Source organism: Artibeus jamaicensis, unplaced genomic scaffold (genome assembly GCF_021234435.1).
Source record: "Artibeus jamaicensis isolate MK-2021 breed Jamaican fruit bat unplaced genomic scaffold, CSHL_Jam_final contig_484, whole genome shotgun sequence".
Lineage (NCBI taxonomy): Eukaryota > Metazoa > Chordata > Mammalia > Chiroptera > Phyllostomidae > Artibeus > Artibeus jamaicensis.
The window spans coordinates 7589861-7605153 of NW_026521859.1; the positions used below are offsets into that span (position 1 = coordinate 7589861).

A 15293-nucleotide genomic window follows, 5' to 3' on the forward strand; every position below is an offset into this window, starting at 1 on the left:
GCAGGTGGCTTATGTTATTTGTTATTAAATATTTTACATTTTTTGCTTCAAAAAATTTTCCCCTATTTTCCTCCTCTAAAACCTAGGTGCAGTGTAAGAAAAAGCAGGGTCTTTAACAAACGACAGTGCTGTGAGGCTGTGCTATGCAATGACAGAAGAATACGCATCAATTCCTTTTTTTTTTTTTAAATCCACAATACAGGTCCTGTATAAATTTCAAATCAAACTCCTCATTGTCTGTCCTTAAAATACCCAATACGTCATTGTGCCAGATCCTAGAGGGGTATGTGCTCATTTTTAAAGTGAGGTGTATGACAAGGCTCCCCCAGAGTCATGCTCCACACATGGGGGGACAAAACCAAAAAACCCTAGTTTTTTATTTATTAGCAACATTGATTTTCACTGTACTGAAATGAAGTGTATAGTTCAGTCTGAGATGTGAAATTCAAAGGTGATTCAAAAGAAGAGCTGTTATCTATTGCTCCATTAGAACAGAACCCCCAAAAATGACTTTTAAAAAACCAGGGCCAACCCCTGCAGACCCCAGCCAGACTCAAGGCTGCTCTGGGAGACACAAGCCAACAACAGTTTCCTAGATTCATTCAGTGATTTGGGTTTGGCTGTTTCTGTGAGAGTTGGGGGGAGGAGGGCAGGTGGAGTGAGTGTGCCAACTGCTGCGCATGCCTATGTAGTTGAGCTTGGCATTCATCTTAGTGTACATCTCATAGATGACATCAATGGTGGTCATGTAGTTGACGAGGAAGAGGTGGACCTTCTCCAGGCACCCGCTTCTTTCATGTTCTGGCCCTTGGAGAACACTGTCAGGAAGGTTAGACTTACAGAACGCCACATAAAGGGTTTCCTGGAAGATCCTTTGTGTGATTTGGGCCTGGTACTTCTTGAGGACCAGTTTGTAGGCCTTGGTGGCACTTAGCCAGATGAAGCTGGGGTGGTTCTTGTCCTGCTCCCTGTCACAGATACTCTGGAGGAAGTCCTGGATGAAGTAGAAGCATCTTTTTCAGCTACATCAGTGCCAGCATAGCCCCACTTTGGACCCTGGTCCATCCTTCTCCACCTACAGGATGAACTTGGCCAGGTCAGTGTCATACACAGCTTTGATTTCCATAATGCTGTCACTTATGTCTATCTTGATATGCATAAACACTGGGGACCCAAGGCAATCAAAGAAGAGTAGCAGGTAGGACATGCCTTGAAGAAGGGACTGGTCTCAATCTGCTTGTCCACAGGCAGCAGCTTCAGCCAGTGTTCAGCCAGCAGCGCCACTTCAAGGTCAAGGTCCACAGTGTAGCCCCAGACAGTGCTGTGGGCACCCACGTCATTCCAAAGCATGTATTCTCTTTCACTGTGTTATGCTAAAGATGAGATTTTGATGGTGGTACTACAGTATAAGCTACCCTAATACACTGAGCCTTCACATTCCCTTAACTTGTACAATAAAAAGTTTTCGGCAGAATTTCTAGGGGTGGTAGTTGAAAGACTTTGAGTGAATCCATATACAAATAACTTTCCATGAACATTGCAAGCCCTGCTTCATTTCCTAAATCTTTTTATTTTTATATTTTTTGCATATTTACATTCCATTTTAGTCTTAGAAATGCCCTTATGTAAAATGTCTTTTTCTAAAACCTCAAGTCTAGCTTTGATTAAAAAGGTTTATTCCCATAAACTGAAATTCGAGGAAACTTTTTTTTATTGTTGACTGTTTTGCAGATGTCTTCCATATTCTAACCCTTCACACAGCCCCTACACTTGCCTTCACCACATTGTTCTCTGTGTCCATGAGCTATACATGCATATAAGGTTCTTTGGCTTAATCTCTTCCAGACTGACCTACCCCCCTCGCCTCTCCGAGCTGTCAGTCTGCTCCATGTCTCTATGCCTCTGGTTTTATTGTTTGTCAGTTTATTTTGTTCATTAGATTCCACATATGAGTGAAATCATGGTATTTATATTTCTCTGGCTTAGCAAAATAATCTCTAGGTTCAGCCATGATGTCACAAAGCATAAGAGTTCCTTCTTTTCCAGCTGTATAGTATTCCATTGTATAAAAGCACCACATCATCTACTGATGGGCACTTGGGCTGTTTACAGATCTTAGCTATTGTAAATAACACTGCTATGAACACAGGGGGTGCAGTTAGGCTTTCTGATTGGTGTTACAGGATTCTTGGGATATATTCCCAGAAGTGGGATTGCTGTGTCAAATGGAAGTTCCATTTTTACCGCATTTTTTGGACTATAAGAAGCACCCCCTCCCACTTGAGAGGAATAATGGTTGTTATGCTGCTGTTGAGTTCTGTTTACATTTACATCGGTGAAATATTGTGTTATTTATGTTATTAAATATTTTACCACATTTTTTGCTTCAAAATTTTTTCCTCCTCTAAAACCTAGGTGCATCTTATGGACTAAAAAAATATGGTAGGTTTGTTTTTTAGGAAACTCCTTATTTTCCACAGTGGCTGCAAATAGTATGCATTCCCACCAGCCCCGCACTATGGTACCCTTTTCTCCACATCCTCATCAGCATTTGTTGTTTGATTTAATGATGGTAGCCATTCTACAAGGTGTGAGGTAATAATTCACTGTAGTTTTAATTTGCACCTCTCTGATGATTAATGACACTGAGCATTTTCTTAATATGTCTATGGGCCATCTATAGGTCCTCCTCGGAGAAGTAGCTATTCAGGTCCTTTGCCCATCTTTAAATTGGATTATTTGTTGAGTTGAGTAAATTCTTTATGTGATTTGGAAATTAACTCTAATCAGATAGATTACTGGTGAATATTCCATATAGTGGGTTCCTTTTTCATTTTGTGATGGTTCCCTTTTCATTTTATGATGGTTTCCTTTGTTGTGCAAATGCTTTTCAGTTTGATGTAGTCCTACTTGTTTATTTTCTCCTTTGTTTCCCCTGCCCTAGGAGAAATATTAGCAAATATATTGCAATGCAAGATATCTGGGATTTTACTGCATATGCTTTCTTCAAGGATTTCCATGGCTTCATGACTTACATTGAAATTTAAGTCTTTTGCCCATTTTGAGTTTATTCTTGTGTATGGTGTAAGTTGGTAGTCTATTTTTTTGCACATATCAGTCCAATCTTCCCATTTATTGAAGAAACTATTTTTACTCCATTGTATGCTCTTGCTTCCTATGTCAAATATTAATTGACCATAAAGGTGTGGGTTGATTTCTGTGTTCTCTATTCTGTTCTCTTGATCTATATGCCTGTTCTTGTGCCAGTAGCAGGCAATTTTGATTACAATGGCTTTGTAGTGTAATTTGATATCTGGTATTGAAATCCTTCCAACTTTGTTCTTCATTCTCAAGATTGCTCAGGCTATTTGGGGTCTTTTTTGGTTCCATAAAAATTTTTGCAGTATTTGTTCTAGACTGGTGATATATGCCTTTGGCATTTTAATAGGAATTCTGTTGAATCTATAAATTGCTTAGGGTAACAATATAGTCATAGTAGGGGTCTTTAAAACCCCACTGACATCAATGGATAGATCTTCCAAGGCAAAAAAAAATCAAGAAAACAGTGACCTTAAATGACACACTAGATCAGACATTTAATAGATATTTACTGAACATTTCATTCCAAAGCAGCAGAATATACACTATTCTCAAGTACACATGGAATATTTTCAAAGACAGATCACATGTTAGGACACAAAATAAGTCTTAACAAATTTAAGAAGACTGAAATCGAATCAAGCATCTTCTCAGATCACAATGTCATGAAACTAGAAATCAACTACAATTAAAAAGCTCAAAAACATTCAAATACATGGAGGCCAAACAGCATGTTATGAAACAATGAATGGGTTACCAATGAAATCAAGGAAGAAATCAAAAACAACTTGGAAATGAACATACAACCCAAATCTATGGGCTCGAATAAAAGAAGTCCTGAAAGGCAAGTTCATAGAATTACAGGGCTACCTCAAGATGAAAGAAAAAATCTCAAATACACAATGTAACCCTACACATAAAATTAGAAAAAGAGCATGAAAAGCCTGTAGTAGAAGGAAGAAAATAATAAAGATCAGAGCAGAAAAAAATGAGAGAGAGACTAAAAAAAATAATACAAAGATCAATGAAACCAAGTGCTGGTTATTTGAAAAGATGAACAGGATTAATGAACCTCACCAAAAACTCAAGACCCATCAAAAAACAGAGAGAGGACCCAAATAAAATCAGAAATGAAAGAGGTAAAGTAACAGTAGACATGAGAGAAATACAAAGTTTCGGAAGAAAGTACTATGAACAACTATATGCCAATAAACTGTACTACACCTGAGTGAAATGTACATATTGAAATGTACAATCTCCTAGAAACATACAATCTTTCAAAACTCAATCAGGAAGAATCAAGTTGGTATAATATCCACAAATCAATAAATGTGATACACCACATAAACAAAACGATCGATAAAAATCAAACGATCATATCAAAAGATACAGAAAAAGCATTTGATAAAACCCATCACCCATTTATAATGAAAACTCTCAGCAAAGTGGGAATAGTGGGATCATACCTCAACACAATAAAGGCCACAAATGAAAAACCTACAGGCAACACCATGCTCAATGAGCAAGAGCTAAAACTGTTTCTCTTAAGATGAAGAACAAGACAGGGCCCTGGCTGGAGCACCAGACTGCAGACTGAGAGGTTGCTGATTGGATTCCCGGTCAGGTCACATGTGTAGGTTGCAGGCCAGGTCCCTAGTTGCAGGTGTGTGAGAGGCCACCAATGGTATTTCTCTCCCTCTCTTTCTCCCTCCTTTCCTCACTCTCAAAAAATAAATAAAATCTTTAGAAAGAAAAAAATGAAAAAGAAGGATGTCCACTGCCACCTCTCTTATTCAACATAGAACTGGAAGTTGCAGCCACACATATCAGACAATATAAAAGGCATTCAAACTGGAGAGGAGATGTACAACCACCATTATTCACAGATGACATGATATTGTTCATAGAAAACTCTAAAGCCTCCACCAAAAAACCACTAGATTTAATGAATGAATTCAGCAAGAGCTACACAAAATTAATATCCAGAAATCACTGACACTTGTATACAGCAATAATAAAGTCTCAGAAAGAGAAACTAGGAAAACAATCCCATTTACTATTGCAACAAAAAAAGGTAAGGTACCTAGAAATAAATTTAACTATGGACGTAAAAGACCAGCACTCAGAAAACTATAGGACACTGAAGAAAAAAAAGATGACACAAACAAGTGGAGGCATATACTGTTTTCACAGATTAGAATAATTAATATAAATGTCCATACTGCCCAAAGCAATCTATAATCAACACAATCTCTATTGAGGAAGCACTTTGATTTTTCTTTTTCCAGGGTCATTTCTAAAGGTTACCATAAGAACTTTTAATTTTGTAATTCTAACATCTTTCAACTCTGCTGATGCTACTGGGGAATTTCAAAGGCTAAGATTCATATCACTTCGTCCTTACATCCTTAAAAGCACAGAAAGTTATAAAAGAATTATATTTCTCTAATAATCAGCACATACCACATACACTATATTTCTCACCTAAAAATAGCCTGACATTTTCCTATCATTGAGCTACCTACTACTTGCCTATTACCAGTACAACTTTAGGCAAGAATTATATGTCCCCTAACTTTGAAAAATGTCAGCATAAAGTGAGAAAATACATGCAAAGTATTAATACAAAAAAGTGGTATTACTAGCCTGTTAGCTAGCCTTCATTTCCATTGTCACAATAATACTGTGATCTCCATTATTCTACTTTACTATATTATACTTTATCTTTTCTTAAATATATTTTATCAATATGGCATTACAGTTGTTCTGTTTCCTCTCTTCATTCCCCTCCACCCTGCACACCCCTCTTCCATTCCCCCCCTTCAGTTTATGACCACATGTCTCAAGTTCTTTAGATTCTATTATTTCCCATACTATTCTTGCCCTCCTCCCTATTTTCTACCTACCATCTATGCTACTTATTTTCTGTACCTTCTCCCCCCTTCTCCTTCTCCCACTCCCCTGTTGCTACCCCCCCCCCATGATCTTCATTTCTATGGTTCTGCTCCTGATTTAGCTGTCTTCTTAGTTTGCTTTTGTTTTAGGTGTGGTTCTTAATAACTGTGAGTTTGCTGTCCTTTCACTGTTCATCTTTTTTATCTTCTTTTTTCCTAGGTAAGTCCCTTTAACATTTCATATAATAAGGGCTTGGTGATGATGAACTTCTTGAATTTGATCTTATCTGAGAAGCACCTTACCTGTCCTTCCATTCTAAATGAAAGCTTTGCTGGATAGAGCAATCTTGGATGTAGGTCCTTGTCTTTCATGACTTGGAATACTTCTTTCCAGCCCCTTCTTGCCTGTAAGGTTTCTTTTGAGAAATCAGCTGACAGTCTGATGGGAACTGTTTTGTAGGTGATTGTCCCCTTAGCTCTTGCTGCTTCTAGGATTCTCTCCTTCATTTTAATCTTGGCTAATGTAATGATGATGTGCCTTGGTGTGTTCCTTCTTGGGTGCAACTTCTTTGGGACTCTCTGAGCTTCCTGGACTTCCTGGAAGTCTATTTCCTTTGCCAGATTGGGGAAATTCTCCTTTATTATATGTTCAAATAAGTTTTCCACTAGTGGCTGTCCCTCTTCCCCTTGTGGTACCCCTATAATTCGGATGTTGGAGTGCTTAAAGATGTCCTGAAGGTTCCTAAGCCTCTCCTCCTTTTTTTGAATCCTTGTTTCTTCATTCTTTTCTGTTTGTTAATTTTTTTCCTCCTCTGGTCTACTCCTTTGATTTGAGTCCCAGTTTCCTTTCCATCACTATTGGTTTCCTGTGCATTGCCATTCATTTCAATTAGTTTAGCCTTCATATATTCCTCTAATTTGTGACTAAAATCAACCAGTTCTGTGAGCATCCTGATCACCAGTGTTTTGAACTGTGCATCTGAAAGTTTGGCTACTTCTTCTTTGCTTAGATTTATCGGCTCTGGGGCTCTGAGTTGTTCTTGAGCCATGTTTTGATCTGTTTGTGCCTGTTACTTATGAGGAGCAGAGCCTTGTTTACCAGAAAGGGGCCACCCAGGTTGCTGGTTTGTGATGCTGTACGTGGGGACAAGGTCAGAGAGGAACAATGGCAGTTCCCTCTGCCGCTTCCTGCCACTGGGGCCAGCGCAGTCCATCTCACTGCTCGCTCCTTCACTGGTTTATCTGTATACGAATGTGTGACCGCAGTCAGCCCTCAGTGGGTCCACCGCCTTGTGCCCTCAGTGGGTCCGCCCGCTTCTCCACACCTGGGATCCGCCCACGGCTGCTGGCGCACCTGGGTCGCGTGCCCGGGTCGGTCCAGTGGATCTTTCCTGCCCGACCCCGCTCTGCTGCTGGCTCTGCCCCTCTTACTGGTTTGGCTGAAGGGCTTATTGTTGTCAGACTTCCGTGTAGTTCAATTTTCTGTGGTTTGGCTGTGTTTTTGTTGCTAAAACTTTGTTGTTTTTAAACTGGGTTGTGTGAGAAGGTACAGTGCTTCCACCTACGCCTCCATCTTGGCAGAAGTCCACTTTATCTTCTTTATACTTCATAGAAGGGAAAGTAGTTCCCCTTACTTTTGCTTCTTTAAAATTTTTCCTTCCACTCAGATTGCCTATAAATAATATTCCACATGCACTGTATCACTGGTTTTAATCTACACTTTTGGCCTTAAATCCCATTACCCACCCCCATATTAAAACTTTCTTTCAGTCAACATAGTCCATCTAATTATTTTTTACCACAAAATACCTTTTACTGTTGCAATAGACTACAATGAGTATTCATCCAATTTCCCATCTCTAAAGACCAATGTGTTATTTTTAACATATTTTCTGAGTAATATTTTTCTAAGATCCTTTAACACCCCTCATTTTTACCACACATTTGACATGAAGCCATATAACGCATTACAATTTATCCTCCCTTTTCCATGCTGTCATCTCCCCCAATAAATTAAGATGAGGGAAATACTAAGCATTTATTTATTGGGGTGTTTACTTTGTTTAATATCTCAATTACAAAGCAACAAGTACAATAGCATAGTGCCAAATATCAACAAAGACACTGATATTGAATCTCAAAGTTTATAACAACAAATAAGGCATTTGACTCTCTACTTTAGTCCCAAACATTAAAGTTGAGAATGTAGAGAGATCCAATAAACATTTTCCTTCTCAATTTCGACTTAATTCTTAAACACTATAAATCCATGAGGTAAAGGTAAGTTATCTGGTAACTTTTCGTGTAGAGAAAATGAAGTTAGTGCCCAAATCATATGTGAACAAAACAAAAAGACTGATAAAAGACTCAAGTTGAAAATAAAAACTTTAAAATAAACAAAAAAGAATACCTTTAAGCCTTCTCTGTTCCCAAGTTATAGTTAGACAAGTCACAGAAAGTGCTTATGAAGGATAAAAGACACAGAAGCAGAAAGACAACAAAGGATTAGTATTTACAATACTACCACAGCATTAAGAACTACAGCAGGTTGAGAAAAAGAGCAAGAACTCATTAGAAAAATGGATAGATCTATATGAACAAACTATGCACAGGAAAAGAAACTTAAATGGCCAATAAATATGAAAAGATGTCTAACTTTATTAGTAAAACAAAACACTGAAAACTGGTGGATACTACTATAGATCTCTGATTAAGCTCCCTGTTCCTCTCCTACTAGAAGTTTAAACTGGCGTAATTACATATTGAGAAGTATGACAATATTTAGTACAGGTGAGTCTCTGCATAGTCTGATGGGTCTAGGATACAGCAAATTCTCTACTATGTGTAATACGCTACAAAAGAATGTTAATAGCAGCATTGCTTTTAATAGCTAAAAACTGGGAAACAGCCCTCAATATTCATAAAATATGGCAGAGACATACAATCAAATATAACACAATTAACTAGTTCTAAAGGAAATTCTACCATAAAACTACCTGTGCATTCCTAAACACCTGATGTTCTGCGCGCGCACACACACACACACACCAAAATACCATTGATTATGTGAAACTTCTAAATCAAACACTAAAAATACTAGTCATTATATAAAAAAGTTGGGTTCGGAGCAGAGCAGTCTAAATCTATGCAACTTTAGAACCTGAGCACTAAAAATGAAAATAAATAAGTAACAGTAATTGGAACCTCAGAAGATGGACAATAACTTAAGACTGTCCGAGCAGTCATGACAATGGATTCCTTGGGATCTAGTGAATGCATAAAAATAGCCCTGGCTAGTGTGGTTCAGTGGACTGAGTACTGGCCTGTAAAGCAAGGGGTCGCTGGTCCAATTCCCAGTCAGGGCACATGCCTGGGTTCTCTCTCTCATTCTCCCTCCCTTTCTCTCTAAAAATAAATAAAAGAAAATCTTTTAAAAATGCATAAAAATAATAAAGTGGAAATGCTGATTTGTGGATGCTGAGACAGTGCAGACAGAAATGGAGGTGAGCACTGGACATTAACAGTCCAATAGTACTAAGTCTGTAACTTTAAAAAAAATACCCAAGTATAGATAATCATTTAAACAAACAAACTGACAAGCTGAGAGAGCCAATCCCTTCTCTGCTAACATTGTAATTCTACACTCTCTATCACAATTCTCCTTACCTAAAAAATGAACTAACACGACTTTCCCAGTTACCTGACCTCATACCTATACTTACCAATCACTTAAGAACCATCCAGTGTTACAATATATACTATAGCAGAAGTGACTATATTAGGTATCCACACTGAAATCTCAGGTAAATCTGTATAAAACTATGTATTAGAAGAGAAAACATACAAATTCAGAATACAAGTGGTTGGGGAGACATAAATAAGAAGGCAACAAAGAAATCAATATTATCTATTATAAAGTAACACTGAAGCAAAAAAAGACAAAATAATTATGTTCTATATTCTATACATTAAGTTCATGCATCCTTGTTCTATATTCTTTACAAATTATTTTTTAAACAACGGAAAGATGAGCTAACATTGCAAAGGGACACTGAAATGGACGTGTTTGTCACAAAACAAATTTAATGTCTACTATAGGCTGCAAAAATGATTTGATCTTTCTATCCACCTTCCTGCCCAATCTGCGTATCACTGCTCTTTTAGTACAGGTAGCCAGACAATAACAGGGATATGAATTTTCCATAGGAAACTGGTTCTACCACTCACTCCATAGTCTCCACATTTACAAAATAACAAATGTATCTAATGTTCCCCCAAAACGCTTATTTTCAAATACACAATGAAAATTACAACTTGCCCTTGAATCTTCACATATACATCTGAAGTGTTAAAGCCAACTGTTACCATTAACTGAACTATTGACTTTATACAAATTTCATTTGTTTCTCTACTAATATCATTCTTTTCCTGTTCCAGAATCCACTCCAGGATATCACAAAGCATTCGGTCATCATGAATCCTTAGTCTCCTCCAGTTAGTATCAGTCTCTAGTCTTATTTTTCATGACTCTGAAATTTTTGAAGAGTACTGCTCAGGTATTTTGAAAAACATTCCCCAATTTAGGTTTGTCTGATTTTTTTTCTCAAGCATAGAATGGGATTACAAATTTAGGGGAATAAATACCACAGAGGGGAAGGGGATACATGTTATCAACATAATTTTTAACTGATAATATTAGTCTTTATCACTTGTTTAAAGTAGTATTTGCCAGGTTACTCCATTGTGAAATCACTATTTTTTTCCTCCATCTATTCTTTAGTCCAGCCCACACCTGAGGGATGCTTCTGAAAGGGGCAAAGGGTGAGTGGTAGGATATGAGAAAAAGTGTCTACAAATCTTCAGAATAATTCTGTATAATTTATCCCTTCAACATTTATTTATTTATTCAGCCATCTATATCAGCATGGACTCATGTATATTTATGTTCTACTTTGGGTGGTAATCAAATACCAGGTTATTTTATTGCTCAAATTGTTCCAGCTATGGACATTGGGAGCTCTTTCAGGTTGGCTACTATGTTCCTTTGACATGAGCCCATCATTTTGTTTTTTCAAGCACCTCTTTACTTTCTGCCACTACTAGATACTATAATGTCATCTTGTAGTTTCCTTGTTCCAGCCCCCAAATCAGCCATTTCTCCAAGGAGTCCTCCTTCCTTTTATTGGAAAATGATATTTAGAAATCAAGATCCGAGCACTGGATGTCTATCTACTACTCTGCCACTGCTTCTAGATTTCAGCAGAAAAAGCTGAGAAATATATGTATGTGTACTAATGCATGTAAAAGACACACACACATAATTATTTGTGTATGTACCTATATATATTTTAAACTAAACATGAGTTCATACTGACGTCCTGACTCTAATTCTGTGGTTTACTTTTAATCTCAGATTGTGCTTCCCTCTAATACCTAGTAATACACTCAACCTAGAATACACTCAAAATGTATTCTCTATTAGCAGGCAATTCATTACACTCAAGCTCTACTATCAGTTGTAACAAAAGAGAAAAATAAAACACATTCCAAAATTGAGTCCCATGATAGGTCATTTCCAGTGCCGGGACTATACATGAGCACATAATTAGAACTGTATACAAACCTATTTTATTTATTTTTTAACCAATGTTGTATTACTTTAGTATTCATTGACCCTTGAACACTTGGACAACACACATTTGAACTTTGCAGGTACACTTAAGACACAATTTTTTTTTCAAGAAATACTGTAAATGCATTTCCTTTTCCTTATGATTTCTTTAATATTTTCCTTTCTTTATTTTAATCCTCACCCGATGACACTTTTTCATTGTTTTTAGAAAGAGAAGAAGGAAGAGAAACATCAGTGTGAGAAAGAAACATAGCCCTGACTCATGTGGCTCAGTTGGCTGGAGGTCGTTCCGCTAAGTGAAGGGTCCCCAAGTTGATTCCCCATCAGAGCACATGTCTGGGTTGTAGGTTTGGTCCCCAGTGGGGATGTATATGAGAGGCAGCTCCTCAATGTTTCTTTCTCACATTGATGTTTTATTCTCCCTCCCCTCCCCTTGCTCTAAAAATAAAAAAAATCTTAAAAAAAAAAGAAAGAAACATCACTCAGTTGCCTCCTGCACACACCCAGACTGGAGATAGTACACACCTAGACCAAAGATGGAACCTGCAACCTAGGTATGTCTTCTCACCAGGAATCAATCTTACAACCTTTGGCTATAAGATTAACACTCCCACCAATTGAGCTGCACCAGCCACAGCAATTTCTGTAATAACATTTTTTCTTTTTTAAAAATAATTTAAATTATTTTATTGTTGTTCAACTATGGTTGTCTGTTTTTCCTCCTTACCCCTCCCCCTCCCTTGCTTCCACCCTCCCCCTTGGTTTTGTCCATGTGTCCTTTACAGCAGTTCCTGAAAACCTGTCTCCCCACTGTTCCCTCCCCTGCTCTGGCTATCGTTATATTGTTCTTAATTTCAATGACTCCCGGTTATATTTTGTTTGCTTTTTTCTTTTGTTTCATTTACTTTGTTGAAGAATACAGCATATAATACATTTAACATACAAAACATGAGTTAATCAACTGTTCATGTTATCAATAAGGCTTCCAGTCAACAGTATGTTATTAGTGGTGAGGTTTTGGGGCAATCAATTACATACAAATTTTCAACTGCACAGGGGGATCAGCATCCCTAACCCTTGTGTTGTTTAATGGTCAACTATACTTTCTCTTGGAAAGTCACTTTCCATTTTAAAAAACAGAGAGAGATGAGAGACCAATGTCATGGCTTACTATATATACACTATCAATACACCATTTTAAAAAGAATACAGAAATTATGTGATTTGCCCTACATCACACCACCAGCAAAGGGCAAAGCTAGAACTTAATTATGTTTAAATCCAATTTTTCTACTACAATTTCCATGGTCTCTGCATTACATATCATTTTAGGTGATAAAAAAGAAGGCAATTTATAAAACAAAAAATAAAAACAAAAGTGACCTTCCCCCATAAGTTCAACTGCCTACTACAGCTTTGTTCAGTCGTTTCAAGACAGAAAATGTAGTTAGGGAAATGGCCATCTTCTCTAAAACCAATTAACAGAGTAAAGTATGCATTCATACTTAGAGTTAAAACCACAACTAAAACAAACACAAAGTTACTCAGGGAACAAATATTCACTTAACTACTCTACAAGTTGGACAAGCAAATCAGACACACGCTTTTTGCCTTCCCAGAAGAACCCATAATTTAATGAGGACAGGAATGTGGTTGGGTATAAGAAACTTAATAGAGAATACAAAACAATTATAAGTGAAGTATAAATATTGAGATATTCTTTACTTTATTTCTCCTAAAGGATTACTAATTTTATTAGTTTGTAATAGATTTGATTGTTTTCTGGCACAGGTGAGTAGAATGTTTACCATAAAGGAATGTTTGGTTATAGTTGAAGAGTAACTTATTTTAATAGATTAACTGCTGCAATGCTGAAAAGTAACAAGATACAATAAAATTTTAGAGGCAACAATCCTGGATTTCTGTTCAGATTCTGTGTCTTATTAGCTATCCAACAGTGGATAAACCATTTAACCTCTCAGTCTATATGCCACCACATGTAAAAGAAAGCTATCATTACCCTAACTACTTCACAAGACTTTTGAAGGCTCAAATGAGAATTTCACAGCAAGACTTGAAGTGCTCCTCAAATGCAAACTATTGATTATTTATTTAAAAATGTAGACAGACAGGTAGATATATACATACAAATATATATAAACACAGTGTTGTTACTTACTAAGACACCAAGAAACAATGACATAAATTACAGAAGTACCTAGACCTCTAGTTCTTTACATTTCTGCAGGGTAAAAAAAATTATCTAAAACATTTAGTTATATACATACATAACATTAAGATATAATGTTAAGATTAAATCCTATGAAGCAACAGCTAGAAATTTAACTGAAAATACCTACCTTAACAAAATTATCAGGAAACATTCCTCTTTTCCCATTTAGTTCTCCTTCTAACCATCCTTCCTCCTGTAGTTTTTTCACATTCCTGATGATATCCCCAACTCGAATAGTTAATTCATCATCATGTACAGCATCATAGTCAAACTGCACGACATAGTCAACTAAAAAAAAACAAACCCACAATAAATTAATGTTTAAAACAACTCATAATACTATTTATCATATTACTAAACTTAGGAACCTGTTTAGCAACATTATACAAAAATATCAAGAATTATCTCAATGATTTTAAATATTTGAGTGCATAAGCAAATTTCTTGATCACCTTAGTATAAAGCACTGTATAAGTTTTAAGTAGAAGGCTCAATACAATGTATAATGCATCATCGGATGTTCTTATAGTCAGATATTATAGCCTTTGTGTTAAGGGGCAGAAAGACTATATTTTCAGGGATCATTTCTATAGTTCGTTAAGGGGCAGAAAAACTCTGGTCCCCATGATCTCATCTCTTGAAAGTCACGTCCTTGTGTAATTCCCTTTCCATGAATGTGAACATGACCTGTAACTGACGACTTCTAACCAACAGAATGTGACAAACATGATGGGCTATATGTGATTACAAGATTATACTGTCCATGTTCTGGCAACTCATTTGCTGACTTTGAAGACACAAACTGCCATATTGTGAGCTGGCCTATGGAGAGGGACACATGCAAGCACCTGAAGGAGGTCTATAGTTGACAGCCAGCAAAACACTGAGGCCCCACAGTCCAACAGCCCACAGAGAACTGAATGATGTCAACAACCACATCAACTTGGATCCATCCTCATTTGAAAACACAAGCCCTGTCCAACACCTTAACTGCAGCCTTGCAGAGCACCCAGCTGGCCATGCCCAGATTGCCGAGCCACAAAATCAGTGAGATAATAAATGCATATTGTTTTAAACTGCTAAGTTTGTGGCAATACTGTTACAGAACAATACAAAAAGAATATACCTTAAAATTAACATTTACAAGGATATATATTTCACCTCTCTTAAGTACAGGATTTGAGATTATAGGACATGATTTATACATACCATTAATATTTTACCCGTTCAATAAAATAATAACAGATTTCCTATTCAGATGGCACACTAGCCATACCTCCAATTCATCTTTCTTCCTCCCACAAGAATAAGAGAAAAAAGAGCATACATATGCAAAACCTACAACCAAAAAAAAAGGAAAAGGGAATATGGGCAGACACTGCTGGTTGGTTACTAAATCAACAAACATTGCCCTACTGATTCCCTCTCCTTCCTT

The 15293-nt window shown here is 37.0% G+C and overlaps 1 protein-coding gene and 1 pseudogene across 1 annotated transcript in view; both read right to left on the reverse strand.

Moving 5' to 3' along the window:
* Positions 1-15293, reverse strand: part of CD2AP (CD2 associated protein) — a 139784-nt gene that overhangs the window by 95007 nt on the left and 29484 nt on the right. The window contains exon 2 of the mRNA XM_053668282.1: positions 13986-14146. Within this exon, the coding sequence (XP_053524257.1) occupies positions 13986-14146 (161 nt within the window). The remainder of the gene's footprint in view (positions 1-13985; positions 14147-15293) is intronic.
* On the reverse strand, positions 599-1404 carry LOC119047205 (glycolipid transfer protein-like; annotated as a pseudogene).